Here is a 27,003-nt window from a genome sequence, read left to right as displayed (position 1 = left end):
CAAGAAGCTTGAGATTTCGACATACTCCCCGTATGTTCTAGCAACATGTGACAGCAAAACACATTTATGACAGGAAAGATCTACAAATTATGTCGATGCAAACACCCATTAGCATACTAAGTGCTCAATACAGCATCTTGTCTGCTTTACTGTTCTACATCTGGCACCGCTCATTGGAATTTCACATTCGTGTTCTGCGTCCCCAGTTTCTTTCCATCGTGGTACACAGCGAATTCCACGGTTGCTCCGGAAGGCACCATTTCGACTTCGTAACTGAATCTTTTCATTCTAACGCCTTTGGGGTTGACGTAATCTTCATATTCCGAAAAAGACTTGTTGATGATGCAATTCAACTCGCAGAGTGGTACCACACTTGCTATGCGCCGATCTGGTGCTACAACCTCGTCGCATTGGAGGAATGCGATTGAAAACTTGCGCCCGGGGTCTTTTTCATAAACTTGGTAGAATTCGTGACGGACTGCATCCTTTTTGGAGACATTTTCACCCTTGATCACATTAGTGGGACTGGACTCCAAAAAGAAGATTGAGTTAGGCAAACCCTTTTGAGATACCAACTCATCTGATTCTTCGCGTTCCAGACGAGCTCCTTGTCACACCACATTTTGTCTTCTTCGAGGTGCTCCGCAGCATCGAACACGGCACTGAACGTCATCCCAAAGCTCGCTCTTGACACTGTCGACGAGATCATGATCCTTGGTTCCAAGATACCACCGTTTGGTGTACTGAGATCCCCGTTGGATACACCATCGAGGAAACCCTTGAAGACTGCGCCACGACAGATCGCAGTCCGACTAATGATTCAATTAGCCAGATATCAAGTTTCGTGTGGGTTTCTTGAAAGGCGACGTACGGTTTCATGCCACCTGATTGTAGCACGCTAATCTGGGCGTTTGCATACTTTGCCTTCAGATGGTCGTAAAGGTAGGGACTAGCACCCAACCCTCCAACCAGTATGATTCCCTGGCGTGTTTTAGCCAGCGTCTATCGAAAAGATTCCCCTTTGTCGCTCACCGTCATAGGCAATCCCTTCTGTGCTGCCTTACGGATCTGCTCGTCTACAAGACGATCGATACCAGCAAATGAGGAGGCGAATGCTTGTTGTATATTCGAACTATGTAGATGAGTTTGGTCATCACATGTGAGTGCTGAATATCATGCATGGTACTGACCTCTTGAAATGAATGCGCCCCTTCTTGATGATCGGCTCACGGCTTTCGTCGTCTAGGTTAGCCTTTCCGAACGCTTCCGCCGGAATCCCAACAATGTATTCCTTCGCGTTGTTGCCGGGCCTGAACTGAGGCTTGATAGCATGTTCCCATTCACCTTTCATGATCTCCTTGATGCCTGCCTTACTTAAACGGTCCCATCTTCTACCAAGTCGAGCTTTGCACATGGCTTCGAAAGCTTCATCGATGAAGATGCCTCCATAAAGACCGCCTGGGTAGCTGTCAGCATTGTTCTTCGTTACTCGAAGTATGTCTGTGCAGTATACCGGTGCCTTCGACAGCTTCGCCCATCTTGATCGGATCGAGTGAATTGACTTCATAGGTTATAAGGTCCTGCTGTAGTTAGTTAAACGTTACGTAAGTCGTCGGCGAAATTTTGCACTCACGATAGTACCACCACCAGCATCGCATATCATGTAGACATCGCCTTGTTGAGATTTACGACCAGGTTCAGAAAGGGTTGACAAAGCAGCCGCTTCGGGTTCTGGCGCGAAGCTCAGAGTTGTTTCTCCAGCAGGCCGTCGTCCGAGTATACCAGACTTTCTTGCTGCTTCTTCCATTCCCCGTCTGGCATATCCTTTCCAGATGGCGGGAATGGTGATGACAATGTGGAATCTCAGGGCATCCACTACCGAGTCTCCGCGAGATTTTTTGATTTGCTCAAGGCAGTATGTACTGAGGGCTCGAAAGTAGTCGGCGATCAACTCAGTTGCCGTCTTGTTGTTTTCTTTCAGCATCTTACGGCCCCTGAGAATGAACTCAGAGGAGCGGAGCTCCTCAGCAAGATCTTCTTCTTTTAGCAAGAGGAGCTTGAACCAACGGATAGGATCACCGTCCACTGGTATCTCGTAGCCCCACATCATCTCATCATCCTCGTAGAAAAGCTCAGTCGGGACTTTACCCTCTTCCCTGCCGGTACCAGGCCAGGTGGTAATTAGGTTAATTTGATCACTCTCAAAATCGGCGAAAGTGGCCCAGGCAACACCAGAAAAGCTGCGAAGATCATATGGTCAGTGTTATGGGTCTTGGAAATGACGAGACAGACTTACGTTGTGCCAAAGTCAATGCCAATGACTAGTATATCATCGTCAGCCTCATCTGCAGTGATTCTCAGCCTCCTGGCGAGTTCTTCTGAAATTGACATCCTGTGTTATGAGGTATGGAAAGTTTGATAGCCTTGCGCCAACAAGCGATGGTCAACGTGTCTAGAGTTCGGAAGCTGATTACAAGTGAAAAGAGCTCAGATCTGGGACTTCAGCTTGACTATGATAAAGTCGTATCAATATCGGGCTGGAGTAATTTGATTGTGATGATGTGTGTATCACACCCCCAATGGACAAAGTGTAAGATTAGGAAACGATGTCGGCGATCAGAAGTATCAAATCAGCCACTAGATTACGAGATACCAGCCTTCTCCTGGGATGGCTAATAGTGGCTGCTTGGAGTTGACCGGACTTTACTGTAACAGTTTCAAATGATTAGTAGCTTCGTGCCTTGAATGGTTATGGAGGCCTGCATCCAGGAAACCACAAATATTGGTGGCTGTGAAGTTTATGCATTGCCAGGACTAACATTGGCTGCACGATCAGCCATATCGCTTATCGTTTTATTGTGGTGATACAAAGGAATGACCATGGGCAAACGGCTGATGATTGAAACGCCGGATTTGGTCTAGCTTGATACCGTAGAGCTGCACATCACCGAACCTGGACAAGGCTGAGTGAAGGATTCACTTCCTGGGTATTCATATTGGGTAGAGCTGCATTTCTCCCACCGTGATATTCTTCACCGGTTTCACACTGCGTTAGCTCATCATAATAATATGGAGCAACGCGCGTTGTGGCTTCTATATCCTAGCCTTGTCATGGCGCATAGAAGTGCCGCAGGCAGAGAGGTCCCACCCTTCACTGGTGAATCCTGATTTTTCGAAAAACACTTCTTTCAAGAAGTCATTCAGCTACCCTCATTGCTAAGATAGCGACACAATCCCTCTTAACGTCGTCATCCGTAGTTCTCAGTTGAGCACCGACTATGATGACAAGCTACGACCCTCGAAGACCTGAAAGGCCTCTCGAGAGACAAAAGCCGACTTTCATGGAGGGTCACGACGTGGAAATGACGGACGCTCCACCTAGGAGTTCGCCTGCACACCAGAGGCAGCGACCACGAAAGCTTGAGTACAGATCAGTACCGAATACAAACGTCGCGCGGGTTCAATCTGTACCAGTACACAGTGAGACTCGCACATCTCATGGAAGCTACGAACACACTAGACGACGTTCGCAATCTTCTTCCTCAAGGCAAGGCTCGACAGGGCGGTTCTGGGAACGCACCACGATCAGAAGGTCGACACGAGATCATGATGACGATGACGTTAATACCCCGTACGCGTACGAGCGTAAGAGCTGGTCAGGCGGACGAGGCGAGATGGACAACCTAGCTCACTGGAATGATACTCCAATAATCAATCTCAAAGAGGAGATTGAACGAAGAAAGAAAGCAGAAGAGGACTTGATCCGTAGTGACTCTCGACTAGCAAATCTTGAGGACCAAAAACAGGGGTTAGCTCAGACGAATATCAAGCTGCAGGGAGAATTGATCAGACTGAAGAATACCTTCAAACACTTGGAATTTGAAGACGTGCAGCGAAAGAACGACAAAATGCAACTGGAATCCGAAAGGCTTGAGTGGGACTCCAAACGAAAGGAATACGACGCGGAGCTGAAAGACATCAAGTCGCGATGGAAACAGGCTGCAAAGGAACTCAATGGCCTTCGAGCTCAAGGTCGAGGCTTTTACCAAGTCACTGACAACTATCTGTGTGGTTTGATCATGCAGCTGAGGTATAAAGTCCGAGATTTTGGCATTCAATACTTCTCCGAACAATTACCCAAGCGCCCCAGATGCGAAGAAGATCAATTGTGGAAGAACGACATGATGTCTACCATGAAGGTGGATAGCTACTTGGACTATATCAACTGTTCAGAAACCCGTCCGAGTATTATCCAAACCTTTATATGGAGAGTCATCGTTCACAAGGTCTTCTCCAGATTTAGATGGGCGGGATCAGCATCGGCACCCCTCCTGGCGATTCATCGGGATTTGGAACCGTGTCTGGATGGTGTACATACATCTCCCAGTGAGATCGATAGGATCAAAAAGGTGAACATCTGGAGAGCTACAACCACTGGTCTCTTGCTAGATTCGATGGACGAAGAGAAACGTACCCGAGCCGATTGCGAAGTCCAAGAATGGAAAAACGAACTTCGAGATGAGATCAGCACCTGTCTTGGACCTTTTCAATCGAAGGGCCTAGAGGACTCCCAGCAGGAATTTCTTGACATTATTGACGAGGCCATCAAGATCGACAAGGAGATTTGCAGGCAGGTTTCCCGGATAACATGGGATTTCGGCGATGATGCCGGTATACTGGTTTTCAATCCTACAAGCATGGAGCTTAGGAAAGGGGTGATGTTCAAAGCAAACCCGGAAATAACATTGGTGACGTCTCCCGGGGTATCTAAGCAAGGTAGGTCGACTGGGGAAGGCTTCGAGTTACGCGTCTGCCTGTTGAAGATGGAGGTTTCATGTGAGACACCACAATTTTAGTTTTGATTGCGCAATGTTGAATACTTTTTTGAAGCAACATCGACTTATCGCCGCTTGAATCATCTCCAAGCATGGGTCTTTGATATATCCTTGTAGTGGTAGAGGCTGTCTTGTTCCGCAACTTATGATGTCCAAACCTTTTGATGAGATTTTCTAAGCGCTGTCAGTAAAGTTTTTGAGTGACGCCAGGGAGATACGTGTGTTCCAAATTCCGCGAATCCTGGATGCGAGAGCAGGAGAGGCTAGAAATGGGGATGCTCGCATACATAAATACTTGGATAGGAAGAAGAAGGACAGGGGAAGTGGATAATGCGTGATCATTCAACAGGGAAGATGAACCAGCTGAGGTTGGCTGGAAACCGCTCATCTCAGACTAATGTGATCTTCTTCCAGACTCGCATCCATATTTTGTACCATGGACGAGCTAGAGCTTCACCATTCATATATCCGTGAACTGCATCATGCTATATTAGCCAGCTTTTCTCGAAATACGCTATTTCAGAAACTTACTATAGGCTTCGCCAACGACGCCGAACATATCTTCGCGTGGTCGAAGTGTTATCGGAAAATTGCAGCCAGAGATGATGAAGACCACATCGTGAGGCTGAGCATCTACTGGTCCGATCCCAATACGGCCATTCTTTGTTATAAAAAGCCGACGTTGCCGCATCACGTTTCGCATGGTGGGTGCGTACTCATCATACCATATTCTTCCTCCACCAGTGAGTGTGGCCATCAGCATGGATGTGTCTTGAGAATCGGTGGCGTGCTCTCTTCTGGTCAACTCCCTCCGTCGTCTCCTGCTAGATATGAACTTCGATCGGAGAATGAACTCACAAATCTGATCCACGAATTCATCGTTGCTCGTCGCAGTGATGTCTGCATCGCAAACTTCCGCAATACTATCCCACTTCTTACTCAATACCGTAAGTGCCTTCAGGTCGTCGCTGAACTGAGCGAACGCCTCCGAACTGCCAGCCGCAAGGTATCCATGCCCTTTTAATATGGCCATATTCATGGATCCAGAGTATGCGAGTTTCATCAAGAGTTGGCGGTTAACCAGCAATATTGGCCTTCCCATGGTAGCCTCGCTTCGCCAATCCGGCACCCACGATGGTAATCGGTCATTACCATTGACACCGCTGGCCGCAAGTAGGATGTCCATTCGACCCTCCTTGATTATGATTTCTCGCGCAATCTCTCGATACACCTGTTCCATTGACTTGCGATAGTCTGGTGCCATGGTGTAATCTCCATCTTTGGTTTCACCAACCAGACCCAATACAGCAAACACCTTATCCCTTGGATCCGTCGATTCGCGATCCCAGATGTTCCAAAGCAGTGACGATAGTGTACTGCCATTGACTCTGGCTTTAGAAAGATGTATCGCTAACGTATAGCGCCGCCGCAAGGTCTCCCATTGCGACTGCCTTTCAGTGCCTTTTACATGGTCCCCCATATCGTCCCATCCCTCAGCATAGTCCATAGCCTTCTGGAAACTCTTCCACTTGAGCTTCGAAGCACCGCATTGAAGTACTGCGTCTGAAGCACACCATACCTCCTGTACGATCCAGGTCCGGCCCCACCAAGGGCGCGCCAGTAGTTCATCGACAGCCTGCCAGTGGGAATCCCATTCCTTCTCGAAATAATCTTCGTGAGGGTTCCCGAACATATTATATAGTATAGGATAACCTGTGATGGTGAAATCGTTCTTCGTAGCTTCCATGGTAGTGTGTGCGTCTACGAACTCAGACCACCTTTTTCGGCTCAATCGAGAGTCCTTATACCTTGAATATCGCCGTCTGAGTGCCATACAGAGCGATGCTAGGTATCTCTTAAGCCTTTCCCATTGTATAGAATCACTGAATTGGTTCCCACCATCACACAAGGCGCTGGTAGAGCGAAATGACAGTGACCTACTGGTAGCTTCGCGACCGAACGAGGCAGCATACGAGGTGACCGAATCCTCGTCTCCGCAAGTTGCTCTATTGTCTGGTTCAAAACTCGAACACAATCTCTCTTCTGGTACATCCACTTGCCCAACGCTATGATCTGAAGCCGAAGCAAGACTCCAAGGTGACTGATCCGGTCCGGGACCCAGTTCTGAGCTCGTATCACTAGCTACCCTGACACCGTTTCTCTGGATGTTCCGATCCTCATTTTTCTTAGCAGTGGCCATTATCTTCAAGAATGCCATGGCCTGTTCGCTCGATTCTGTTGCTGGCCCAATCCAAATTATCACGCGCGCTGCGTTGCGGTATATTTGCCTCATGATAGCGACTTGACTATTCCGCTCAGAAGTGTTGGCCTGATTGATGCAAATGGCATCAATCCAGAGCTTGCACTCTTGCGACCTGTACCTGAGATGCTCAAGCGCGACATACAAAGTAGAGCTGACCAGGAATGATGAGCCATTGACCGTAATGAATCGGCCACAATCATCATGTCCCCACGCATACGACAAACACTCGTATCTGTGATCGGAGTTTAAGTCGACCTGCTCGAGCTCAAGTTCTATCGCCGACTCTTGCTCGCGATAGAGGATATTGATAAGGCGGATCTGGTTGGACCCGGCCAAGCTCTGGTACTGGAAGGGCGGAAGCTCCATAGCTTCCTTGGGTACACCACGGGCTAAATGGAATGGCTCTTTGGAGCTTCAATACTGTGGCGTGCAGCGCACGGTCGGCGTGCGAGATAATGAGGCTAGGAATTCCAGGCGATATTGACAGGTGCACAATTCCGCAATTGCTTGAGCTAAACCCAGCGGCGTTAGCATGCGGGGAGGTTTAGGGTCAAACATCAATGGCCAAATTGCTATCCACATCGCAACATTAAGGTAAGCAACCGAGGCTAAAGAGAGCACTAAAGAATGTTAGAAAGAAGTCCGGAAGATCTTAGACCAGTTGACACCATTCGACGATGCTGATGAGCAGCTTCTCCCGCGCTGAAGTCGACTTGTCGCCTACCGTCCGGATGGGATGACGTCATTTTTGTCAGATCTTAGCCGTACTTTTGCCTACGGAGAATTCATATCATCAAGATGTGTCGCAGATTGATGGAACTCAGGGTGCGCTAGTTTCTCGGCTTCATCAAACTGACGGAGAAATTCAAAACATGTGTGCCCTTTGGGGAAGGGGACGCATGTATATTGACAAGATGGTTTAGGTGAAAAGGACGCTCTACCTCGGTCCCTTTCGCGCTTTCGACAAGACCTCGATATCTGATCATCATGCTGTCATACATCATGAACCGGTTGGCTTTGCCGTTGGCCATCCTCGCATTCTGTAAGTATGCCCCATGCATCACGAACACATACAGCTGATGCGCTGTAGTCTTATCCTTTGCCAATGGTCTTCCCCACGAAGCACGCGACGCGCTCGTTGCGCGGAAGACGACCAACCTCCGCATCTTGCCTCTAGGTGACTCAATCACCTGGGGTTATATGAATGGCGCTGGCACGAACGGATATCGTCAGCAACTGCTCAATGACCTGAAGGCCTCCGGTAACACCGTCGACTTCGTCGGCACGCAACAGTCTGGAACGATGGCCGATAAAGACAACCAAGGCTTCCCCGGATACACGATCTCACAGATCCGCGGTGTTGTTGCCGGCGGTCTGGCATTCAAGCCAAACGTCGTCTTGCTCCATGCCGGCACCAACGACCTGAACCGTGGAAACCCTGCTTCAGAACCTGATGCTGATGCGCCGAGACGACTTGGACTTTTGATCGATGATGTTTTGAAGGCAGTTCCGAATGCGGTTGTTATCGTGGCTAAGATTATCCCGTCAAAGCAGTCTGGCCTTAATGCTACGATCAAGACCTTCAACAATGCGTTGCCTGCTATCGTTGCTGCCAGAGTCAGCAAGGGATCAAAGGTTTCGATTGTCGATATGAATGTACTCAACTCAAACAGCGAGCTGGGCGATAACTTGCATCCGTAAGCAATGAATCCTACCCGCGTAACAGTCTACGAGAAAATGATCAGCTAATCAGTTTGACAGGAACGCTGCGGGTTACTCGCGGATGGGCGACATCTGGAATGCTGGAATCAAGGCTGTTGCAGACTCAATCCCTGCACCTGCTTAGCTCTACTCGTTTTTGGACTCATGAGGCTGGTATGTCAGCGTATGACAGCAATGGTAGAGTAGGACGCGAAGTGCAGTTCAATTCATGCCTCATTCCATCACTCCGGCCTTTCTGATGACCCCATTTCCATCCACATCTTCTCATTTACAATATGCCCCAGCTTCCCCACGACGCTACGTCGATCCCCGTGCTCCGGTACCACCTGTCGTGCGAAACGTCAGTCGGGTTGGTCAAGCAATCTCAAGCCTTTAGCCGAATGCGGGATCAGCAAATTAGTTCCGCAACTGCCGACATTACCCTCATGCCACGAGGACGTACACAGTAGGTTAAGTTGTGGTAACCCCAATATGTATCCTTTGGTAGAGATGGGGTCGGCAGTTGTATAGCAAACGTCGAAGGTGATGGATGGCAAACATTCCACGTCTGGATCGCATCGGGCTCGTGTGAACACCGCATAGAACATCTCTCGAAGTACTTTATCTGCCATTGCATCTTCCTTGCATCCTTCCGTACTTCTTTACTCCATCTCTGCATCCTCCAGTGAATCAACCTCTCAGTCATCATGCTTCTCTCGACTCTCTTTCTCGCCGCCCTCGCGCAGGCTATGCCTCAAGGCTTTGGCGGCCAGGGCTTCACTATGTTGCGTTTCGGCTGCGCTCAGAATGTCATCGATCGGATCGATCCCCTCGTAAACCCTGGCCAAGCTCCTTCACCACATATGCATCAGGTGGTTGGAGGAAACGCGTTCAACATCACAATGCAATCAACCGATATCTCCAAGCTGGCGACTTGCACTACTTGCGGGTACTCTGAGGATGTGAGTCAGGACGGGAAGATGTATGCGCGGGGATAATGCCTGACGGAGTGGATGACAGCTTTCCAACTACTGGACCGCGAACGTGTACTTCAAGGCACGTAACGGAACCTATAAGCGTGTCCCTCAAATTCCCAACAGGTAATCATTCCAATCAACGGTCAGTCGTTCTTTGCACTGATATGATATAGGGATCTCTTCAATGACAAGTACACTGGCAAGACCACTGGAGGCTTCGTTGTTTACTACGTCTCCGGTGGCAAAGGCCAAGTCACAGCCTTCAAGCCCGTAAGCAAGACCGATTCTTATGCAGATCTGGTCTCTAACAAAGAACACAGGGGTTCCGCATGCTCGTGGGTGATGCCACCAACCGCAAGTCCAAGAATTTGAAGTCTCAGACCTGCTTTCGCTGCTACAACGCGCCTAACTTTGGTGGTGATAATGCTGCGCCTTGCCAGGATGCGAAGTGAGGATGTACGTTTCATTATACTCAACTACATGCTAACGTATCAAGGCTCGACACTGAAGGCTTCCCTACGACACCTTGCCCAGGTGGCATACGCAGCAACATTCTCTACCCAACGTAAGTAAAATCCCTCGCAGCACCCACCATTGTATGTCACTGACCCATCGATAGATGCTGGGACGGAAAAAATCTCGACTCGCCGGACCACAAGTCTCATGTCGCATACCCCAGCAATGGTCCAGCTCTCTTCTCTGGTACTGGTACTGGTGGCGCATGCCCTTCGACACACCCGGTGAAGATCCCGCAGGTCATGCTCGAGGTAAGCGCAAAGACTCTCTCACTAGTACACCAAATCTGACTTCGTTGTAGATCGTCTGGGATACTAGCAAATTCAACAACAAAGCTGAGTGGCCCGCCGATGGCTCGCAGCCTTTCGTCCTTTCTACTGGAGACAACACCGGATATGGACAGCATGGAGACTACGTCTTCGGCTGGAAGGACGACTCGCTTCAGAAGGCTATGGATGACGCCAAGGGCTGTATGGGTGCCAACTGCGGTAGCTTGAAGACACAGCAGCCTGCTGATGGCAACAAATGTGTTGTACCTAACCGTGTGCATGAGGAACATGACGGCTGGCTGACTGCTCTTCCGGGTATGGAGGATATGCCGATGATCTAGAGAGCTAGAGAAAGAGTCGATGATCATAAATCTGTTGGCCTGGGTGTTGAATCAATATCTCTACATGCCACTTGGCATCCAATGCTAAATCCATCTGGTGTGTCGCACATGCCAAGTAACGCCAGCAGGCGACTCGCCAGCATGGACGTCGTATCGATTGATGTAGACTAAGTGAGTTTCGATCTCTTGTAGTACGCGGAGCTCTATACCCACCTGTAAAATCTGGAAATCTGGATGTCGACACTCGTCTTATCTTCGTGCGAGTGAGCTTGCTAGATGGTGGCGGGTAGCAGACGAAGGAATTTGTTGTCATCGACCGAGGTAGAGAATTCACTACATTCCAGACATAGGTCAGGACTTTTGTTGAAGCTCTCATCAGTGAAGATGAGGTTGGCGACTGCACAGGCAGAGGGCCTCAAGCTCGGGTCTCTCCGCATCATCGTCGGAACCGCTGCTCGCAGGAGCGCAAAAATTCGGGATTTGAATGACGCGCAACAAGGCAGCGGTATGCCGTTTGGATGAGAGTCAACAGCCTCATGGTAGGGCCCTCGATATATCTGATCGTGCTCAGCATCATCCGCCAGGGCTAAGTAGATCTCGATGAAAACACATCCAAGAGAAAAGACATCCGATTTTGAGTTTCGACTTCCACACTCGATGACCTCAGGAGCGCAGTATCGTCTGGTCATACCTTGTAGGTATCCAGTGGTTGTGCTTCGGCCGGCGTCCCCAAAGTCGTACGCAAGACCAAAATCTGTGTACATGACGCGCCCCCGATGGATCAATATGTTCTGTGGCTTGATGTCTTTGTGTCGGATAGTCTGTTTGTGGATGAAGGCTAGGGCTGAAGCCAAACAGTAAGGAGCTTTGCGCAAAATATCGTTCTGGGCAAGATTCTCCTTGTTAGTAAGATCTTTATGCCAGGAAAAGCCTTGGTCACGGTAGTTTTGTAGGAAGCTTGCTAGGTCTCCGCCATCCGCGACCGGGTCAAGGATCATGGCAAGCTCTCTTCCTTTAATATAGGTAGCATGCACTCGGACGACATGGTGATGTGCAACTAAGCGCTTCAAAATCTTGACTTCATTGAGAAGCGCTTGCTTGGCTTCTCTCATGTTACGTGAATAAACGTTCTTGACGACCTTTCGTGCGTAAACCGAACCCGTATGGATATCGCGGATCATCTCAACGCTTGCTGTGCCACCATGACCTAGCATTTGCATATGCTCGTAGGGAAGTAAATCGGTATCTGGCCCATTGGTCCCATCCAGCTCCAGGTGGTCGCCAACCAGAATTCTCAAATGTTGTGTTAATCCGCTCTCAGTGTTCGTTAGCTGCGAGCTTGTTTGTTCATCGTTGCGGTTTGCCGAAGCAGAGAAGTCTGAGGAGGTACCCGAGTATCTTGTGGTAGCGGGATGTACTGAAGCAGAGAAGGCGGCTGCAGAGGTAGCCGAGGGTCTATTGGTAGCGAGAACCGGGTTGACGTATGGGTAGGCGGCCTGTCTATGCATGGCGGTATCACCTAGGTAACAATGATTGATATCCACTGAGTGAACCTCGAAAAGATGAGGAATGGAAGAAGGAGGACTCTGGAATGGGAGAGAGGACACAGAAGGTCTCAAGTTCGAGTGTGCAACAATGATTTGAGTCTAGGTAGCAGCGAGACTGCGATAGGAGGCTGAGCTCATAGCTGCCAAGTTATCTTGTCCACGCCACAAAACGGGGGTGATTGGTTGCCGGTGGAGGACCTTGCGACTTCGCCCCAGTACCTAGTCTGGCGTATTTCAACATACCTAACGCGATGGACGACATCTTTGCACACTAGACTTACGCGATCATGCATACGCGACTTCTCCATTTTGTCGTTCAGAAGATTGAGAGCGCTTGGAAGCATTGTACAGCATGAAAAGTCGCGACGCGTCGAGCGAGCAGGACCACGGCACCATCTCGTCCACGCCAATGCTTTAACCCGATGAAGCTTAGCAAGCTGACTCGGCTGGATGCAAGCGCCCAGGCATGGAGGGTGCTGTTGATGGATTACCAGCCATTGAACACCGGCTCCAAAGCATCCGCTGAGATCCCTATAGTATCAAGTGCCTACATGCTTCGGATGAGACCAGATTTCGTGAAATGTTGTGGTTGATAAGACAGCACAACTAACATACATGTAGCTAACAAAACCAATACCAACGCTCAATCAGAATATCGCTCTAAGGGGTATCGACTAAATCTACACAAATACCAGTAACACCTTTTCTTTATACGCGTAACTCATTTCTCCTACCTCCTAAAACTCCATCCTCTCTTGCGCGCGCCAGCATCAGTTTGAGACCTCTCCAACGTAGGCATACCTGTCCCCTGACCCTCACGCCTGGTAAATGTCCTCGCGCGACTCCATGCCCTACCCCTCATACTCTCCCCACCATCAGCCAACTCCCTTTCCCTCTGCCTCCTCTGCTGTTCTTCCGCACTTTGTTGTTTCCACCCACCTTCGGTCCTATCCTCTTGCTTCTCTGGCCACAGTATTTGACGGATGACGACAGCGCGAACGTTCATGTAGATGACGAAGAACCACATGGAAATGAGTGCGATAGTCATTGCACAGCCGATGTATTCGATGGGCTTGTTGCCGTTGAGGGCGCGGGCGATGGCGAAGGTGGATGTCGTGAGTGCGGTGTTAGGGAAGATGAAGGAGTACCATGTCATGGCGAAGTCCATCTTTCCGCGCCTGGCACATGAGTAATGCGCGCCGACACTTACGAAGAAGAACCATAGTGCTAGACCCCAGAGCCAGAGGCCCATGTAATTTGCACATATCATGCCGACTTTGCCAGCGAGCTCGCCATTGCCCTCGCCCATGAAGTCGCTGGGTACGGTCTTTGGAAGCTCTTGGCCCATCATGACGACTCCGGCGATGGTGAATCCAGAAGGACCGACACTGATGAACATACCCGGGCGGAGGGATTCTTTAGGAAGCTTCTGTGTCATCAGACGGTAAATGAAGGCAGCGTAAATCATGAGCGACACAAGGAATCCGATGCCTTGGATGACATATCCGGTCAAGATGATGGTGAGTGATATTGTTGGATCCTCAACCTTGGGTGCGAGGTTACCGGCATGAGGTCCGATGATGAGCAAAGGATATGCTGGGAAGATCCAGATGGGCGTCATCTGAGAGATGGTGAAAGTTGTGGTTGACCACCTAGAGTTGTTAGCATTGCGTTCATTGGAGAATTGATTAGAGAAACGAACATGAGCAGGTAGATGCCAATAGAGAAGCAAACAGCAAGGCCGCAGTCCATCCAAAACAACACAATCATGCATCGCTCCAACCACTCTCCCACCCCAGCCATGTCAACTCCATATTGACTGACATTGATCAAGATGATACCAAAGCTGACCACGGCCGCAGGGATGAAGAGCGATTCGGTAGGATGTAAAAACGAAGCCTTGAACGTTCGTGGGTAGAAGTAGAATCGGCAAGAAATCATCGCAACATTGAACAGAAACAGGACTATGTTGAAGATGAAGAAGATACAACCGAGCGCGTAGAGGCCGTGGAAGCGGAAAGGCACGGCGTATAGAACGTTAGCAATGCCTCCGGTAGCCATGGTAAGGCAGAACCAGGTCCAGGTAAAATGTCGTATGCGCTCCTTGAAGCTGAGCGTCTTCCTATCTTCCGGCACGTCTGCTCCACGGGCGCTGTGTTTTGTGCTCCTGCTAGTGACAGCCGTCAATGCCCTCGGGTTCTGGCGGACGGAATCGTCGGTCTTCTCTGTAGAAGTCGTGTCAGTCCTCTCATTGGCGTCCCCATGGTACTCCTCTTCCTCCTCTTCCCGCTGAGTCTGCTTCTGGACATCGTTTGCAAGGCCTTCAGGTTCATCGCGGCTCAGGGGCGATGCCAATGCGAGGTTGGGGTCATCGAACGGGTTCTGAAATGACGGATCCGCAAACGGCGTCGCGACGTTCGGGTGACTGCGCCATTGCAGCCTCTCCTCTGCACTCGACACTGAGGCAGTAGAGGAACTTGATGCGGGCCGCTGAACGTTGGAAAAAGGTGGGAAGCTGTCATTAGTTGGCAAGCGGAGGTTCTGAGCGTTGCGGCTCATGATGCCAAGTCAGGCCGCAGCGGTACAAGCGGGCCCGCGGGGCGAGCGAATGTCTTGGAAATTGTGGTTCAGCAACGACCCAATGATGTCACTCTCCTATCGTCCTATCGTCGCCTCTGCAGAGCTAATCGGAGCCTTTGTTTTGACGCGAAACAGAAAGAGAAGACTGTAGAAGAACCTCGAGTGAAGACCTGAAACAAAACTTCGGCGATACCCAACCCTATGTATCTGCACGCCTTCCCATTGAAGCACCGCTACAACTGTTTTTGACCAGCCCCCACCCCGTCGATCTGCCGCACTTCCAGTCGCAACAAACCAGAAGCCAGCAAAGTTGCGTAGTCATGGCCATAGCGGGCACACCATCTCGGCTATCTAGCCGGCCCCCTTGAAATGCCTCTGTTTAGCGGGAACTCGGAACATAATCCAAGAGCAAACCCTCGAGTTTCAGACTGCTATCTGCAGGTTACCGTCACCGTCTTTGATCGCGTAACAAGGGTCTACATCCATGTCGCTCCCATCACTGGCGGGAATAGCATCTTCGTGATAGCGAGCGGACTGCTTGTGGACTCTCGGAGATTCTGTCAGTACAGTAAGAACAGGGCCAGCACGGCCGAGAACCAGGCCGTATCTAGATACCCAACGTCTATTCAAAACACTGACAGCCCAATACAAGGAGATATGCAGGCCCAATCCAACTCAAGTTCGTATGTTCCAATGTTGATGTATGCGATATTGTCCGGGCACGGTAACCAAGCACACGAGCAAACCACTCAAGGCCCACGCAAGCCGCGCTATGCCAGCATTGCTACAGGATCATATTTTCCGCGTAGGATATCGCAACTACGGCGGTTAATACGGATGATGAGTACATCACGACACGCTCATCTTGTCATGTGCGCGGATTAGATCTGGCACGAACGGCATCTTCGATCGCAAAAGGGAACGCGGAGACCCTTGACCCACTTGGTTCTTCTCGACCCAACGCTATGACGTATGGGTGTATCTTCGACATATCCATAATCCGCGTCTTGGCTTCGACCTCTGTTGGTAGACTACCGTGTTGATGGCCCCAGATTCGACCGCGGTGACTGACGTCCTACGGTGATGTTGATCTTCGAGCGACTGGTTATGTTTGGCGTATGCGATTCGAAACATGCGATACTTTTTCTCTGTGCAACTTCATCCACCGCATAAAGCGGTTCACCCGAAAAACCGAAAACTCTGTGTTGCGTCTCTACGGAGAATAATCGGTGCCTTCCTCTTTCGCTCAATCCTCATCAGACATTAGTCTAGAACACCGTTACCATACAGTTGGGAAAATACTCTTCACCGTCTGCCGTCGTTCCGCCTCGGTACTGGCAAACACGGCAAGAGAAAAGAAACTATGCTCTACGCGTCATAGCTGGCATATGCATGCTTTTCTTCTTGGAATACAGATCTTCACAATTTTGCATCCCGAACCATAATGCCTGTCAACTTCAGATAGCACGAAACCCAGTATTCTGAATCCTACAGGATTGTTTCCCCCACAAAGGACAATGTCGTGAGATGTCTCGTATGCAGCAGTAAACTCAATCCAAAAGCCACATGACATGATCAAAGTACACGCACGATCACATTGAGAAATCTTCATAAAATCAGTAATATCATCATTATAGTAGCAGGCTCGTCACCCACTACAAGCCGTTTCGCTACTCTCCCCAACACCAAAAGCACCACTGCAATGCCGCTCAGTGAATTGAACAAGTCATACTAATACACGAAACTCGCCCATGAAAAGCACACGTCCCAAAACTCCACCATGCTAATGCCACTCATGCACCCACCCACCAAACAATCGTTCGCTTAGACCGATAGGGTATGGCAAGCAGCCTACCAGAAACTACACCAACCAATATAATGCTGACACAAGTTCTCCAAGTTTGTCGCCTCCTTGATCAGCCTATCGACCTGCATCTCCGTCCTCAATTCCTCGCCCTTGCCAAAGTCCTTACCTGTCAACTTCTCCTTGACACGGGACAGGACCTGCAGTGCCCTTGCATTCTGCACTTCCTTGGCATCGACATCGTTATTCTGAGGAGGAGCGACGGAAGAGCGATGACGGGGTCGACCGACGATACTGGGCATTTGGTGGGGGTCGTTGCCGTTAGGGTTGTTGGGGTCGCCGACCATGATTGATTGGCGGCGCTCGGAGGGGTAGTTGGGTTCGACGGGGGAGGTGTCGCGGTGGTTTAGGCGCCAGGTTAGGAGGGGGTCGTGGATGAACTGTAGTGTTATGTTAGTAAAGAGATATGCATATAGGAAGAGGAAAGAACTTACAGCTTCAAGCACAGCCATGACACTCTCCTTGTTACTCCTCAACACCCGCATGACGTGCTCGCAAGTCGTCCGGTAGCTACCCTCAATGTTACTGACTTCCATGGCATACGTCAACATGCGCGTCAATCTGAATGGTACACGTTCGGGGTACTTCTCCCGATGCATAGCCACTTCGAAACAATCTCCGAAATCGATGTGGATGATCTTGCCAGTGACGCGATCCAGCATCAAGTTACTAGGGTGGCGATCGCCGAGACCCAAAATGTAACCGACCATGGACATGACGGCGAGCGAACGCGTGTAGTTTGTGCGGCGGTCAAGCCAGGCTTCCGAGGATTTAGACTTGAGCCACAGGACACGGTATAGATCTTGACCTGTGGTGTTGTCGAGCGCGTAGCCAAAGACCTCAACCTTCTGCATGAGTGTAAGACAGTCGTAGTCGGGCGCCATTTGTAACATGATACGGTGCTCGATGTTGAGGAGAATCTTTCTACTATCCCGATACTCTCGGATGAGCACATGAAGCGTGTCGCTGTTAGGGACAAACCCAAGCAAACCGGACTGCGTACTAAGTGGAACCGCGGCATAGCGTTGAATGTTAAGATGTCGCTTCCGTGACTCCACATCGTTGGAGAGCAAGGTGTTACAGAGACCGAAGAGTTGCATGACACGTTCATCTTGACGAATATCCTCGTGGCCCTTGAGGATGTGGGTATGCGCCTTGCCGTCACTTCCGCGCATCTCCAACTTCCTGGGCCGCTGCTTGGACTGGATGACAGATGCAACCGGGTCGAACGAGATGATCCGGATAACCTGCTTGCCGACTTGGTACGTTCCGGGCACAGCAAGCTCCAGGTCGTGCGCATCCTTGAGTTTTGGTGAGACATATTGCAACTCAAGCGTCATCAAGGATGGCAGTTGGCGAGCGATCTTGCGGAACACCTGGTAGTAGAGGTCCCATGCCTGGTTGAGATCACCGATTTCACCAGAAGTCCTGAATGTATTGCACCAGTCACGCGCTTCTTGGAGTTCGCGACCGAAAGACTGAATGAAGGAAATCTCTCGTAGAGTCTCTGGGCCCTTGTCGAGCATTGCGTGGAGAGGCGCGAGTGTGGCAAACATGCCATCGATGTTATGGTCGCCGAAGTAGAGCCTACTGGCTTCCTCGAGACCCTCATGCCATTGCTCGTGCCAGAGTACGGCAATACGGATGAGTTCATGACTGACAAGATCGGCTTGTTCGACCAGTTTTGGCGAGTGTTCGCGCATAGCCTCCATGAGCTCCTTAGCGGATCGCTGTCGTCGCGAAACGTCTGATTTCATCGAGACAGTCAATGGGAAAACCAAAGCCTGTGGATGTGCTTTGCCAACTTCGATGAGTAGCTGATGAATCGATTGCCTGACCACGGCGTTGGGCTGGTTGATTCTAGCAAGCAACTGTGGAATGACCTCAAGCCATGTATCAATGGGCACCGACTTCGTGCCCTCGGTGATTGTGCGATTGACTCCCTCCCTACCACCATAACTGAACCACAAGGTAAGCAACCTGAGTGTGTCTTGCAGCGAACTAGTTGAAGACAGCGCGATTGACTTGAAGAAGCCCTGGATAGCCGGGATGACGTGATCGTGGATGATGTTATTAGGCACTTCAGTTGCCTCCCTGTCGGACTTGGATGTGATCGAATTGATGACTTCGAAGTTGGCCAGAGCCCAAGCGTGCCAGGCCTTGTACCAGTCTTTGTTGTAGCGTGTAGCAGCTGCATAAGCTGCTAAGATCTCGTGGACGAATTCGTGCTCCCATTCGCCATCTTGAAGCTCTTGCTGCCAGTCACCCTGCTTGAGGTAGCACTTGGCAAGCAGACGATGACTCTCGGCCAATTCGGTAGGTGAGACACCTATGTTTGATCCGTTTAGCATGCTTGAGCCATTCATGCCATTGACTCCATTGTGTCCGTTCGTGGCAGCGAAGGGATTCATGTTGGTAAACATGTGCTGACCATTGGACATACCGTTCATTCCGTTCTGCGCCATCATTGGGTTGGCTGCAGCCCGAGTTCGCATTGCGAGATCCTCGGAGAGTCGGCCGGTGAAGTCCTTCATACTATCGAGAGCCTCTTGCTTGTAGTTTTGGTCGGCCCACATGTACTTGTAGGTTGTGTATGCGACTGGATGAGAGATCTCGTGAGCATTGTTGCGTACGAACTCGACCACAGTGCTATCGCCAGTGCTCTCGATGTCCAGCAACTTTTGTAGCGCCTTGTTCGCAAGGTTCATCCTGTTGCTCTTACGGCAAAGGTTGGTGTACTTGATCCACATATCGGTGCCTTCTTTTGGTGAAATGACAAGTTGTCGCACTTTGATCATGCGTTGCCAGACCTCGGGGTTCGGTTGCAGTCCTCTAAGCCGCTTCATCCAGGTCTTGCGCATGCTCCTCTGCTTCTCAAGGTTGCCGTCGTTCTGCTTGTACTGCATGATCTCTTCAAGCTCTGCCAGCATCTGCACACGAATCATTGGGAGATAGGCGCGTTGGTATGACTCTCCTAGGAGCGAACTCAACTCAGTGTCGAGACCCTTCCTGGCCTTGGCGATTTCGTCAACGGCGATCTCAAAGCGGTTGTTGTGGATGTTGAGAATAGAGGCGAAGAACGCGCGATCAGGCGATTGTTCCTTCATGACACCAAGGTAGTTGTCCATATCTGCGAACTTGCCCAGACCCCAAGCGGCCGTCGCAGCAAGCGGTGCTATCGCCTTACGATACTCCTGCGTCGCATTGGCCCACTTCTCCTTCGACAAGCTAGAGAGCAGGTCCCATTCGCCCAAGGCGTGCAAGCAGCGCATCTTGCCCATGGTAACATCGAAAGAGTCGGGTTCTTCAAGCTCACGCCTCTGATAAGCAGCAAGTGCTTCGTCCCACTTCTGCAATTTCTCGAACCAGGTCTCTTTCAACTCAACGTCGGCATAGTTCTGCGCCTTGCGCAAGATACCGAACGCAGCATCGGTTTGCTGCAGCTGGTTGTTGATACTGATGAGAGCTTCCACAGCGCTGGAATTCTGCTCCGCGTTGAACTCGAGCTCCTTGTAGTGCAGAGCTTTGGCGAAAGCATGGCACTTTCCAGCATACATACCTAGTATCCGCACATCGATCGGTAGAGCTTTGTCATCGTGTTCCATAAACTCTGCCAGATTAAGCAAAACTTGTAGAATCTCAGGTGGGATGTTAGGTGATGTGAGCGCAGTCTCGATAGATCGAACAAGCTCTTCCTGGTACTGATCATACAGCTCAGTCCAACATGAGACGAACGCCGAGTTGAACAAGGTACGTGCGATCGGGTTGTACACACTACCAAGGGGCGTGCAGGCGCGTAGAGCCTGCTGTGGTGACTCTCTAAGGAGCTCGACACTGAATCTTCGCATCCATTCGATCCAGTCTTCCTTGGTAGTTTTGTTAGAAGCTTCCCAGGCTTGCTTGAGATGCTGCTGGTTGACGGCCAACTTCTTAGAAGAGATCTCTGCAGTATTCAAGTCTTCGTCGTCCTCGCCATATCGCTCATCCGGGCTCAGATCTTGAGGCAAAGGCTCGCCCTTCTGTAGCTTCGACACAATACGTCCATAATTCTCATGAGGAACTTTGTGCGCGATGAGGATCTTGTTGACTGTTGGTACAAAATGAATGTAGTCTGGACCAAGTTGGAAGATAAGTGCGCAGAGCGTCTCGAGAGCAGTTTGCTTCAGGGATGGTTCACTACCAGAAAGCACTCGGCAGAGGGGGTGGACGATGCGCGCAGCGAATTCGGAGACGTTGACTTGCTTCGATAACCGTCCTAGTGTTTCGATGGCATGTTTTCGGATCGCTAACGGTTGACCTGGTTTGTCAAACATGTTCACCATCACCGGGATGATCAGATGCATATATTCTTCCGCACTTGCGCCGAAGATCAAGAACGCGTGCAGCACTCGCTCTGAAGGCAGTCGCTTGCTGGTGTTATCAGAATCAAGGACGCTCAGCATGAGTGGTAGAACATCGGCCAGGTAGACCTTGAACTCGCCTTCCAGTGAGCGCGCGATAGCCTCAATTAGGGAAAGAATGGTAGCTTGCAGCTGCGGACTGCTACTCCAGTACTCTTTGATGGTTGCAAGAATGCTAGGCAGGTAGGGCCGAATGTGCTGACGTACGATTCGAACAAGCTGGCTAAGCTGGTTGAAATAACCTTCGGAACGTCCAGCAGGCGTCGAACGGATGACGTGGAGGAAGCCAGGTACGACTTGACTCAGGAATGGGACGCACTTCAAACCCATCGTTGCGTAAATGTTCATGACAGCCTCGACGATCGCAGTATGGTACTGCACAAGAGACGGATCCTTAAGCAGTCCCATAAGCGTGCTTATGACAATTGTCGGGTAGTATTCCTCATTTGAAGGAGTTGTGCCTTGCATGATGAGCGAGACGTCGGTGATGGCTTGCGCTTCCATAATAAGATGTTTGTCTGGCGACTGCTCCATAATCTTCTGGTACTCGTCCGGATCCAGGGCTCCAAGGGTACCCATAAGCCTCACAGTCTCTCTCCTGAGTTCACCTTCTGGTTCCGTCTTGACGATGCTCATCAAAATGTTCATCAGTTCTGGGTAGTCTCTGTATGGTTCTATTACATATCCGGCATTTGTCGCTAGCTGTCCCAACGCTTTTAGAGCCGAAAAGCGTTTAGCATCCGATGTCTGATCTTGCATGAAGTCTAGGATGACTGGCATGAGATCCTTGATGTACTTGATCATACCCTCACCGCCGACTGTTGCAAGGTCGCCAATAGCTTTGAGCGTGGTCGAAGCAACCTCGGGGTTAGTGTCTTTGCACTTGGGTAGAAGGACCTCGACGATGGGATCTATCAGTGGCTTGATGAGACTATCCGCAGCGCCAACCAAACTACTGATCAACTTGGCGCTCTCTTCTTTACTGCGCGGGCTGTTGGCATAGTTGACTTCAGTTAACAACTGTAGGAGGACCTTGCGTAATGATGGGAACACATAAGCGGGATTGACAGCTGTCAGGCGACCGATGATGGACATTGCAGCTTCTCGGATAGCAAATATCTCGTCGTTGAGGGCGAGGAACAGCGTGCGGACATTATCTGCCTTCCCGAGATGACGGTCGAAACGTGCGTCCAGCGCCATCAAGACGTCCCATCGGATCTCCGCATCAACATCGCCCACACCAACTGTCAACAGCTTTTCGATAATGTCGCCAACGACCTTGGTCGCGTGGGTACTAGTCTGGTGAACAATGGGGTCCTTGACGAAGAGCTGACAGCATGTGAGGGCGGCACGCTTTCGGATCTCAGAGTTATCCGCTTCTACGTATCGGATAGCAACATCACGAACGAATTCGTTGAGGACGTGGCCTGTAAAGTCGAAACTACCGAGCGTATGCAGTGCCAGCGCGATCTCAGCTTCTCGTGCTGCGATGATTTGAGGATCCTTGTGGTCGCGTGTCCAGATCTGTGGAGGTTGTGAAACTTGGAACGGGCTGCCAAGGGGTAGGAAGTGTCGTCCGGCAAGGATCTGGCTGAGGAGATCTAACAGTTTGTCCTGAATCATGGGACGTGATGGCGGTACGTAGTGCGCCATGTCCACAAGCGCCTGGAAGAGTGAGTCGCTCAACCCGCAAGAGAAGATGGGGTCCAGCAGCCGCTCAACAGACTTGGTAAGTGCCTGACCAACCGCTGCGGCAACCATACTGAGACACTGAAATATTGGTGCTTCGTTGATAGCGGCCTTGTTTCGCGCCTTTGCGATGAGACCTTCCTGTACGAAGCCTAAGATGCCCTCCAAATATGGTGTGATGGCGACTCCGACCGCGTTTGCAATCTGCCCAATAGCCACGAATGCCTTGTCCCTGTCGCGATCTTTCCTGATCAGACCCTGGAGATGTAGCATGCACTGGTGTAAGTACTTGGTCGCAAACTCGGTCGGTGAATAACCAGCGAGAATGGGTATGATGAGTACCACCTCTCTCCGTACCAGCGCGTCGCGGTGTTCCCGGTACTTGAGTACCTGCTCAACCGTCTCCTTGTACTTCTGGTCGTTCATGAACATGGCGCTCTTGTCGAGCAGCTCCTTCATTGTGAGGAGCGAGCCGTGAATCGCTTCATTCGTGTTGATCGTAAAGCCGCGTAGGATCTCGTCGTAGACTTTGCCGAACCATAGCTGTCGCATCTGTGAGTCGCGGGGGGAAATGATCTCGAAACACGCGCTGATGGCCTCGGCAGCGCTCTCTCGTATAAGAACCTTGGGGTCTCGCAGGGCGACCCAGATGACCTCGAAGATCTGAGCAATCCACTGGTACATGAGAGTAGGAGAGTTCTTGGCCAATTCCCGCAGGATGAGGACAGCAGCAAAGCGCCGGTTCTCCAGACGCTCCAGCTGCAGCCACTCGAGGGCGCCCTTGACCTCTGCCTCGACCAGCTCCGCCGTGAGTGTACCGCCGGGCTTTGCGAGTCTTCCCAGGGCCTTGGCTGCTACCACCATGGCTGTGATGTCCTGACCCCGCATTACCGCCCTCAGGTACGAGGCAAACCGCGTCGTCTTCTGGCCCGCATCGTCGCCGCGGAAGTCGATCAGGGCGTTGAGCGCGTGGATTCCGCCGATGCGTTCGTTCGAGTCGCTGCCTGTGACGATGAGGCTCGAAATCTTTGTGTATACTTCGTTGTTGTATGTGGTGAAGACGTTGGGCGCGAGTTCTGCACGACATCAGTTTCCCACAGCTTGGGCGGGGTGCTTCGCGTCGGTTCTCACCTCGATGCGCCTGTTCAACCTGCGATCGCAGGTCGTTGGCTGCCCGCTGTCGCGTATCGTCATGTCTTGGCTTGTCAGCTGCCCGTCGCAATTGCTGTGCTTCAGAGAGCTCACTTTGAACGTAGGTTCTGGACTATGCGGTCCAGGTTGCCCGAAAAGGCGTGCTGCGCCATCTTGACTGCTTCAACTGAAGCCTCTCGCAGCAAGAGTCTGTGTTCTCACTCCATCCATGAAAAGGAGAGAAGAACCGTTATTAGAAGGGGCGCGTGGGGAGAATTGGTGTTGCCAAAGTTACTGGACGCAGGCCCGACGTATGTCACGAACGCGGACTAGCGCTTTGACCTCACGCGAGCCTCGGGAGCTAGTCCCGATCCGCACACCGGGGAAGCGCAACCCAGGACGAGACGTCTGGAATTAGTAACGGCGGTGAGAATTACAAGGTAAGGGGAGACAAGCTAATTCAACGATAAAAAGTGATGTTGTGATTCAAATGCATCATCTGCTAGTTGTTCTACTTTTGCTACCGGTACAACAGTGTGATCCTATGGCACTTATGTGTTAGTGACACCTCCCGTTCACTATGATACACATTCATTCACCGCACGGCACCATATTATACCCACAATGACCATTACATCGTTGTTCCGTCGTGATTTCTCCGATCTAGCCAGCCAATACGCCCTCAACAGCATGGCCGATTGCTCCACCGAGCTGCCCAAAGAATATCGACTTCAGGATAGTTTCGCCTTCCCCCACAGCCCACATGCCGGCATCGCTCAGCTTCTCTTTCCATTGATTCCTCTCCTCGTGGCTGAGCTCCTCCCACTTTCGAGCGGCGGCATGCTTCTTCAAAACATCTTCATCTCCAGCATGAACTTCTGTGCTAAGAGTACCGTCAGACTCTGGGTCGTGATGTATAACGAGGGCCTTTTGTTGACCTGAAGGCTCCGATGGTTTGGTGTCGGAGATGACATGAGGGAGGTGAAGGTGTAGTAAGTCGGCGATGCGATGCGATGTCTTGACCACTGGTGAATTAGCGTTGTTGAGAATGGCGTTGTGGCGTTTGTCGCGCAATGTCTCGCCAAAGCTTTTGTGTCGGCTTGCCGCGTTCTGTAGACTGGCAGGTAGTATTCCCTTCGTAAGATTGCCCTCTGGGTCCACCAATGACTGTATTAGTAGAGCAATGACTGCCACTATCATGGCCCCGACGAGGTAGGTAGCCGCTGTGAACAAGTTTCTCGAACGCGCTGTCTGGAGCACATAGCGAGATCCGGTATATTGCAACTGAAAGGTCTCCACGCTAATCGTGTTTCCCAACGACGTACTTGCCAGACGCAAGTACTGGGGTGGAGCTTGGCGGCCAGTGGACACTTCTGGCTTGTAGAATGGCGAGAAGACGGCTTTCGTCATTTGCACATCGTGAACCTGCTTCTGTTAGTATATATCGGATTCTACGGGTATGTTTTCCACTTACATTATCGTAGCTGTTGAATGCATGGAACGAGCTCAAAGAATCTCTTGCTGGCCCGTGGTAGTCCATTGTATAGACGGTCAAAGATATATCAATGGCTGCGACCGCAATTGCAATCTGGTAGGCGCCGTCTTCGTCGGCATCAAGCAAGCTGACGTCCATATCTGTTGCTGCTTTTACGTGCTTGGGCAGTGTTTTCCGCAGAACGACGCTTGCCGGGCCGTCTTCATAAAGATGTATGAGGAGCAGCTCGACTCCGGTCCTGTTGGGCAAATTCTTCAACAACAATAGGTGTTTCGACGAAAGCCACCGTACGCATCTCAGCTTACTCTTGGCGCCTTTCTCAACGTGAGGTATTGTGTAGAGCTTCCTATGTTCGTTTTTGCCCTTAGTCTTCCTCTGATCGAAGTCCCAGTTCACATCCTGGACAAAGACATTTGAATCCGTTACGTAGGCTATCCGGAATTCTCCTTCTTCTTGCATAAAGATATCCAGATCGTTTGCTTCTTGACCTGGATGCAGATCGATTCGTCCTATTACATCTTGATCGGCTGGTTTAGTCGAGGTTGCACTAAAGATGACAATCTCATTCTCATCTCCTGCGAGGCTGGACGCGATCGCGCCAATTCGCCTGCTGGGTGTACTGGACGTCGTCCGACGTGCTGGGGATAGTTTGGCAATCCGCTGGTAGCCTTCCTTTTTACCTCCGTCCGACTTGGGTGTCTTGAAGAGCTGAGTCTTACTGACGAAATCGACCTTTCCATCTGTTTTCTCGGCACTCTTTGGATATTTCAATTCAAACGCCCGCAAATGTTCGTTATTGCCCTTCAACCGTTCCTCCTCGCTACTACCATTTCCAGCGAACAAGATTAAGCCATCTTTTGTGGAAAGGTTGTCCAAGCAAGTTATTGAATCGTCTTTGCTTGCTTCAATCTCCGCGAAAGATTGTATAGTCGGCGCTCGTGAAGTAAAGTCGTATGCTGTAATTTGGTTTTTGACTCCGCTTCTCCCTGCTCCTCCACCTCCGCCCACCACGAGAACGCCCGGTCTGTTACTAGCGAATGTTGCAGCCTGCATGCGAGCGTACCAAGTCAGTATATGTCTCATGAAGTCCGTACAGGCACACTACTGACGAAGATCGGGTACGTGGTTTGCGCTTTGGAGACTGTCGGGCGCGACATGATGGAAGCACTCTGCCCAGAGGCTTTGTAACACGTATTTTCGAGGCTGGATGACGGTAGGGAGATGCGACCGTGTGCCGCAGTCGTTCGCGCTTGGGAGTCGGACTTGTACTAGGTGAATCGAGTCGCTTGTTAGGGTAGAACCGAGGATTGGTAGTCGCGTAGAAATGAGGAATCTTTGCTGGACAGCGATAGGTGTGTCAAGATGGCTGTCGGGTTGCGATGCGCAGATGTAGTT

The 27,003-nt window shown here is 50.7% G+C and overlaps 9 protein-coding genes across 9 annotated transcripts; 3 read left to right on the top strand and 6 right to left on the bottom strand.

Annotated features, from left to right (window-relative positions):
- Positions 1 to 170: 170 nt before the first annotated feature.
- Positions 171 to 2,391, bottom strand: AA0111_g615 (hypothetical protein; the record flags this gene model as incomplete). The annotated part of the gene is made up of 8 exons (XM_028652341.1): positions 171 to 506; positions 560 to 812; positions 872 to 981; positions 1,033 to 1,132; positions 1,191 to 1,458; positions 1,514 to 1,580; positions 1,634 to 2,240; positions 2,297 to 2,391. 8 exons carry the CDS (start codon positions 2,389 to 2,391, stop codon positions 171 to 173), a joined length of 1,836 nt encoding a protein of 611 aa, XP_028512197.1.
- Positions 2,392 to 3,278: 887 nt separating this feature from the next.
- Positions 3,279 to 4,856, top strand: AA0111_g614 (hypothetical protein; the record flags this gene model as incomplete). The annotated part of the gene is made up of 1 exon (XM_028652330.1): positions 3,279 to 4,856. One exon carries the CDS (start codon positions 3,279 to 3,281, stop codon positions 4,854 to 4,856), a length of 1,578 nt encoding a protein of 525 aa, XP_028512196.1.
- Positions 4,857 to 5,349: 493 nt separating this feature from the next.
- Positions 5,350 to 6,582, bottom strand: AA0111_g613 (hypothetical protein; the record flags this gene model as incomplete). The annotated part of the gene is made up of 1 exon (XM_028652319.1): positions 5,350 to 6,582. One exon carries the CDS (start codon positions 6,580 to 6,582, stop codon positions 5,350 to 5,352), a length of 1,233 nt encoding a protein of 410 aa, XP_028512203.1.
- A 1,503-nt stretch (positions 6,583 to 8,085) lies between these two features.
- AA0111_g612 (hypothetical protein) lies at positions 8,086 to 8,944 on the top strand (the record flags this gene model as incomplete). Its single annotated transcript, XM_028652308.1, has 3 exons — positions 8,086 to 8,140; positions 8,189 to 8,795; positions 8,860 to 8,944. 3 exons carry the CDS (start codon positions 8,086 to 8,088, stop codon positions 8,942 to 8,944), a joined length of 747 nt encoding a protein of 248 aa, XP_028512202.1.
- A 562-nt stretch (positions 8,945 to 9,506) lies between these two features.
- Positions 9,507 to 10,902, top strand: AA0111_g611 (hypothetical protein; the record flags this gene model as incomplete). Its single annotated transcript, XM_028652297.1, has 7 exons — positions 9,507 to 9,761; positions 9,820 to 9,899; positions 9,950 to 10,046; positions 10,097 to 10,224; positions 10,273 to 10,341; positions 10,396 to 10,543; positions 10,594 to 10,902. The coding sequence occupies 7 exons, from the start codon at positions 9,507 to 9,509 to the stop codon at positions 10,900 to 10,902; spliced, it is 1,086 nt and encodes a 361-aa protein (XP_028512201.1).
- Positions 10,903 to 11,174: 272 nt separating this feature from the next.
- On the bottom strand, positions 11,175 to 12,410 carry AA0111_g610 (hypothetical protein; the record flags this gene model as incomplete). The annotated part of the gene is made up of 1 exon (XM_028652286.1): positions 11,175 to 12,410. One exon carries the CDS (start codon positions 12,408 to 12,410, stop codon positions 11,175 to 11,177), a length of 1,236 nt encoding a protein of 411 aa, XP_028512200.1.
- A 769-nt stretch (positions 12,411 to 13,179) lies between these two features.
- AA0111_g609 (hypothetical protein) lies at positions 13,180 to 15,008 on the bottom strand (the record flags this gene model as incomplete). Its single annotated transcript, XM_028652274.1, has 2 exons — positions 13,180 to 14,101; positions 14,152 to 15,008. The coding sequence occupies 2 exons, from the start codon at positions 15,006 to 15,008 to the stop codon at positions 13,180 to 13,182; spliced, it is 1,779 nt and encodes a 592-aa protein (XP_028511800.1).
- Positions 15,009 to 16,880: 1,872 nt separating this feature from the next.
- AA0111_g608 (Serine/threonine-protein kinase) lies at positions 16,881 to 24,286 on the bottom strand (the record flags this gene model as incomplete). The annotated part of the gene is made up of 4 exons (XM_028652263.1): positions 16,881 to 17,273; positions 17,328 to 24,058; positions 24,114 to 24,178; positions 24,228 to 24,286. 4 exons carry the CDS (start codon positions 24,284 to 24,286, stop codon positions 16,881 to 16,883), a joined length of 7,248 nt encoding a protein of 2,415 aa, XP_028511801.1.
- Positions 24,287 to 24,776: 490 nt separating this feature from the next.
- AA0111_g607 (hypothetical protein) lies at positions 24,777 to 26,765 on the bottom strand (the record flags this gene model as incomplete). Its single annotated transcript, XM_028652252.1, has 3 exons — positions 24,777 to 25,538; positions 25,588 to 26,655; positions 26,703 to 26,765. 3 exons carry the CDS (start codon positions 26,763 to 26,765, stop codon positions 24,777 to 24,779), a joined length of 1,893 nt encoding a protein of 630 aa, XP_028511802.1.
- Between the last annotated feature and the right edge of the window lie 238 nt (positions 26,766 to 27,003).

The sequence above is a fragment of the Alternaria arborescens genome, assembly GCF_004154835.1.
Source record: "Alternaria arborescens strain FERA 675 chromosome Unknown contig_1, whole genome shotgun sequence".
In the NCBI taxonomy this organism is placed as follows: domain Eukaryota; kingdom Fungi; phylum Ascomycota; class Dothideomycetes; order Pleosporales; family Pleosporaceae; genus Alternaria; species Alternaria arborescens.
This window is presented reverse-complemented; position numbering and strand designations above follow the sequence as displayed.